We start from the raw sequence: 6,000 nt of genomic DNA, 5'->3' as shown, positions 1-6,000 counted from the left end.
CGCGTCCAGCCATCGGCCCAAAGAGAGCTACGTGGGGAGCTGTGGCCAGATCCTGGGGAGCAACCTGGCGCTGGTCCCTACCCATCTCCACCCAGCTCTCGCCTGCCCACCCTCCCACCCAGGAGCTGGAGGATGGTCCCGGGGTGCTCCCGCGGGGCTGCTGGTCGCGCTTGTCTTCAGCCCGATCCGCCCTGTTGTGTGAGTGGCGCGCGAGCCCAGTTGGAAGGCAGCCGCCCCCGCCGCTGACAGGTGCTGCCCTGAGGGCGCAGGGTGCGGTCCCTGGCGCAGCTGGACGCGCACGCTCGGGCGCTTGCAGCTTCTTCAGTCCAGAGCCCGCGAGCAGAGAGAGCCAGGGCGCGGCCTGGGGGACTCCAGGGGACTGGAGCTGCGGAGCTCGGACCTCGAAACTTTGCAGGCGCGGCGGCCGGGATTCGGTGGCAGCGCCAGCCCACCCCGGCAGGTGCACGAGGAAGAGGCGGCGCCGGAGTCCGGCGGCCGAAGAGCCTTGGAGGCGGCGGCGGCGGCGGCTTTCCCCCGCGCTGTCCTGAAGCCGCCGGGCACTCCCGGCTTCTGCTGCTGCGCCCGTCGCCGCCGCCGCCACCACCGCGGGGCTCCGGGAGGAGGTGCAGCCGGAGAGGGCGGAGGAGAAGAAGGAAGAGGAGGAGGTGGAGGAGGAGGAGGAGTGGAGAGGAGGAGCAGGGGGTGGAGGATGGAGCCCCGGGCAGCCGCGGCGGGGTCGCCCGAGCCTGCGGCGCCGTCCTCCTCCTTCCAGGCCCGGCTCTGGAAGAACCTGCAGCTGGGGGTGGGCAAGAGCAAGGGCAGCGGGGGCGGGCGCGCAGGGGGCCCAGAGCGCCGCACTGCGGACACCCCATCGCCCTCCCCGCCACTCCCGGGGGGCAGGCGGGACGCACTGGCCGGCGTGGGTGGCGCGGGCAGCAGGTGGAGCGGCTTCAAGAAGCGCAAGCAAGTGCTGGACCGCGTCTTCTCCTCCTCCCAGCCCAACCTGTGCTGCTCCTCGCCGGAGCCTCTCGAGCCCGGCGGCGCCGGCAGAACCGAGCAGGGGTCCACCCTTCGCCGCCGGATACGTGAACATTTGCTCCCCGCGGGAAAGGGGCCGGCGACGACCGCCGGAGCAGCGGGAGGGACGCCTCCTGGCGGACGCTCCCCGGACTCGGCTCCCTCTTCGTCCTCCGCCTCATCCTCCCTGTCCTCTTCGCCCCAGCCGCCCGCGAGGGGGGACCGCGCCCGAGATGAGGGTGCACGGCGTCGGGGCCCCGAGGCGCACTTGTGCCATCAAAAGAGTTCATCTCTGCCGGGCACTGCCTGCCTGGAGCAGCTGCTGGACCCGCCGCCGCCTCCCGCAGAGTCAGCTCAGAGCCCCGTGCAGCCGCGGACCCCGGAGAAGGGCGAGGAGCTCGGCAGCAGCCAGGTGAGCGACCGCTGCGCGCGGCGGGAGACTAGGTGCGCGGGACACGCCTCCGGCTTCGGGCAGTCGCTACCCGGGGAGACGCAGGGGAGTGGAGGTGCTACAAAGTAAATCAAATAGTGAAAAGCAAACAGTCCCGATCCTGCTCGGTAAAGATATAGTTCTGACTTGCACCCTGACGTTACTTTTGGTAGAAATAACTCCTACTACCAGAAGCTTTTTGGGTAGCTTTATGCGTTGCCAATGAAAATGGAAGTCTTAATAGTAGCCAAATGGGAGAGGAATAAAGTTAGACATAAAATGGGTACTTTTTTTGGAGGTCTCCTAGAAGGGCTGTCTTAATTAAGTCTCACCTTCTCTAAAGAAAAACAAACACAGCAACTTAAAAAAAAAATTACAGCCATGTATGAGGGTGCGGAGGGGCCACTATTGGAAACAACTGGAAACAAATGGTTTGCGGGAAGGGACAGTAATGCGGAGAGGTGAATCGTTGGCAAACGTGAGGCCGTTTATTGGGGAAACCCTCAAAGCAGAAGTCTGCTTGTTTTCTCGCACTCCCTTCTAAAAAGTTCCGGCTGCAAGTCGATAGTGGCCCAACAAGTGGACAGCGTGAGCGTCTCAGCCGCGTTAGTCAGACTCGCTCCTATGGCCTTTTCCAAGTTTCAGTAGTCATCTGAAGCGGTTGCGTCTTAAGTATGCTGCTTTATGTACATCGTGTTGCCTCTTTGTTCAGGCAAGAGTTAAGTTTGGTTCGACAAGAGTCAAGTAAAAATGAACTTGTAGGATTCTTAAGGCGTTCCACTGAGCAGCAGCTTTTTACTCCCTCGGTTTTGGAGAGGAGTTGCGCTCCTTTGGTTAATACTTATAAATCGTGTTATAATACTTATAAATTGTGTTCAAAAGTGCTAGCAAGCATTTTGAAAGTTCCAGTCTATCAGTGACCTCAAAGAACTCTTTTCCTCCAATACATCTTAGCTTATTTAAATTCCCATTATTTTGGCTCTGATTAATTAATCTTTAATTAATTTAAAGGTTAATCTTTAATTAGATTAAAATTTGAGCTACGAAACCCTAAGGCCATGTTTTGAACAGCAAGATACAGGAATAGATGGGCTATCCATTGAAATTTTTATAGTTTATTAGGTAATTACTGTAGTTTCAGAAAACAAGCCAGAATACAGGTGGGTAACCTGATGTTATTGATGCTCTAGAAGACATCTGATGTTTTAGAAAAAGTTCTTATTCGGAGAAGAGTAGGTAGAGATAACATTGACAAAGAGTCTAAATAACTCTACTTTTCCTTTTATCTTGAAAGGTAACTGAATAGAACTCCTGTTTCTGGTTTCAAAAGTAAAAAATGTTTTTAAAAGGATGCTTTAAATTCAGTGTAGAGGAATGCTATATATTTTAATAGAATTTACTTTTGAATGTGTACATAAATCTAAGGTATAAGAACTTCAAAGTTGGGGTACTGTTTACATTTGTTTTTATTAACTTCTATGATCAGGACTAATACAACAACCAATAATTGAATTATTCTGAAGGTAGATATCTTACTTAACCCCCCAAATTCTTTGCAGTTCATCGAATCAAGATTCTCAAAGCAAAAGCAGAGAATTCTGAATTAATCTTTGTTAGTTTTTACCAAAAAGTTTTCTGACACTATCAATCTTTAAAAAATACTGCCATGTAATTATGAATTTTGTATACCAAAGACCTCAGCCTGTTTTGGAGAGCATATTACACTAACATTGTGTGTGCCCTCACCATATGCCTTACAGCCTTACTGGATTAGATCCTCCCAGCACCCCTACAGGACAGAAGTTCTTGTTGCCATTTTATGGATTAGGAAACTGATGCTCAAAGACATTAAATAACGTTTCTAGGGTCACATGGTTAATAAATGACAGAGGTTTTATACTAAAATTCTCCAGAGTCTTTTTACATTACTATAACCCTTTGACAACTTTTAGAGCTTGTGTGTTTCTGAGATGACTTCAGTCCTAAGATTAATGCTTGCAAGTTTACATACATTCTGGGGGGTTTCTCCCCTTCCTAGAATCAGTTTCATGATGTATTAGCTATATTAATTTGTTCTTTTCTCTGTGATACATTATTTCATAACTATGACATCACATTTACAAGTGACATTATTAATTATACCATCTAAAGAAGCTTTTCATTATAAGGAACCAGCATTTCAATGAAGACATAAAAGGAGTAACAAAGCTAAACCACCTTTCAAAGAATAGGTGAAAGGTGGGGTGTAGGCAGAACAGTAGCCCTGAGGGGCTTGTTTGAGGCCACACACACAGTCCTAGGAAGAGACACCATTGCTGGTTTCCTGCATCTGCTGCTCATGGGGAGTCTGTTCCTTGAGGAGTGGACAGCCTTCTCTTAGGAGTCACAAATCTGGCTTTCAGCAGCACTCTCTCGCCAGTGCAGAAGTAGGATTCCTTGGTCCTCCCATGGCCCCTCTGCCCAATTCCTAGAGCCCGGCTGGCTCACCTTGTGATGAAGAAGAGGAAGAAATAGAGTTGGAAGCTGGAAGTAGAAGAGGACTCCATGAGGTGTCCAGGAGTAGGTTGAGCTTCATGCACCCTTGCAAGCTTCCTGCATCACTCAGAGATCTTTCCTTGCTCTCCCAGCCCCTGTCCTCACAGCATACTTGGGCTGGAGGAGGGAGAGTGTAGCATGTGCAGATTCCTATGTTGTTCACCAAGCCAAAGAGGTACACATGAAAGCAAAGACAATAAGAGCACTGAATACATCTTCAGATTGCCTAGATAAAAAGAACTTTCTTTCAAAGAAGAAAGAAAATTCGTTGCAAAAATAACGCAAATGTCTCAGTTTTTCTCTGCTTGATCCTGGCATTAGCCCTGTTCTCCAACACCTCCCTACCTCTCCACTTCCCCCCTCCAGCTCAGCATGAGGCCACAATAACATATGTGCATAAACTCTGACTCTGGGTGGAGGTGTTAAGCAAAAGCAAAAGCAAAAACCAGAAAACAAAACAAAACAAAAAATAAAAAAACAACTACATCAGTTTGAACTCGTGGGGGAAAGAGATTTGGAAATCACTGATCTACAATGATTAAGGCTGAGCAAACCGAGCTGCCTCCCAGCTCCCTCTTGCTACTCTGTGGTCTTCATCCCGATATACCTCTGAAAGGCACTTTAACAGAGTTAATAATGCCTTGTTGTTAGGGCATGTACATTATTCAAAATGTTCTGCTTTGAGAAAAAGAAAAAAAAAAACCATTTCTTCCCACTGATTCTAGTTCACGTGCTTGGCCATATTGTCATACCAGATGCATTTCATTTTCTGCAACACAGTTGGGAAAGATGCTTTCTCAATTTGTGTGCATATCAAAAATATGCCAATTTTATGTATTCTGTCTTGATGAGTTACTAAAATTATATTTTGCTAGAATCAGGAAGCCAGTATTTTAAGATAAAGAGTGAAGAATGAATATGTCCCATTTTTTTAGGGCTTTAACAAAAGCGTGAAGTTTATGAATGTTAAACTTTTATTGTTTTTTCTTTTAAATTCATGTTGTTAAAATTGCTTTCATAGAGAAACAAAAAAGTTTTTGTAAAAAAAGTGGCTACATTATTCAGGGTATGATAGAAATGTTTCAAAACACAGAGGAATATTCATTCATTGGGATAAAATTCCTAAGATACATCTGTAAGCTCCAACAAAAAGTAGAAAAATATTATCTAAGATGAAGTCTATACATGAAGGGCAGCTTGGTTCATTAATTATCTGACCTTTTAGAGAAAGCTTATGTTTTCAAAAATGACTTAAAAATGTGGTTTGGGTTAATTTTTGCTATTTCCCAGGTGTCTTTAATATTACTTGAAAGAACACTTAATCTGGGGGAAGACACAAATGTAAAGAAATGTAATTCCTAATGTGAACGACTTAAAATCACCAAAAAACGAATACTCTCAAAAACAAGCCCTAAAAGCAATGTTAATAACTTTTTCCAAGCTTTTTCAAAGTGAGAGAGGAAGGATGAGATCTTAGGACGTTTTGGAATAGGGCATGAAGTTTGATGTGTGATAGCATTCTAAAAAATACTGGGATCATCAGTTTATTGCAGAGGAAGAGAGTAAACAGTGACAGGTTTACTTGGGAGTGGAATTATTTTTCTGTGACTTTTATGTTCTATCCTGTGTATCTGGAAGATTTGAGTACAGCGATGAATCTTGGCTATATGGAAATGTTATCAAGTAAATATTATGGGAGCTCAATAAACCCTAGCGATTGCTAGTATATTATAACAGTGTATTAAAGTTTTGCCACTGCCACCATTACAAATAAGTGGGTGGCTGAAAAAAAATTAACGGGGAACTTTGCTGGTCCTCCTCATTTAAGATGTAAATTATTTTACTTGCATGGGTGGCAAAAGTAGCCTCAGATTAACCAAGGTGGTACTGGTGACATCACAATTTCACAGAGTAATGAAAAAAATCTTATATTACTTTTGGCGAGTGTGTGCACATTATTCTGGAAAAGTGAAATAAATACTTAGAGAAAATACGATTAATAGATTCATAAAGATAAT

The 6,000-nt window shown here is 46.4% G+C and overlaps 1 protein-coding gene across 10 annotated transcripts in view; it reads left to right on the top strand.

The window, feature by feature from the left end:
• Window positions 1-709: 709 nt before the first annotated feature.
• Window positions 710-6,000, top strand: part of MCTP1 (multiple C2 and transmembrane domain containing 1) — a 505,859-nt gene continuing 500,568 nt past the window's right edge. For all 10 annotated transcript variants that reach the window (XM_088023395.1, XM_088023389.1, XM_088023396.1 and 7 more), the window contains exon 1: window positions 710-1,429. In XM_088023395.1, coding sequence (XP_087879521.1) covers window positions 710-1,429 — 720 coding nt within the window. The remainder of the gene's footprint in view (window positions 1,430-6,000) is intronic.

Source organism: Eumetopias jubatus, unplaced genomic scaffold (genome assembly GCF_037043125.1).
Source record: "Eumetopias jubatus isolate StellerSeaLion01/CBP00866 unplaced genomic scaffold, mEumJub1_p1.0 scaffold_5, whole genome shotgun sequence".
NCBI lineage: Eukaryota > Metazoa > Chordata > Mammalia > Carnivora > Otariidae > Eumetopias > Eumetopias jubatus.
Note: the sequence above shows the minus strand (reverse complement) of the source record. Positions and strands in the feature narration are given on the sequence as shown.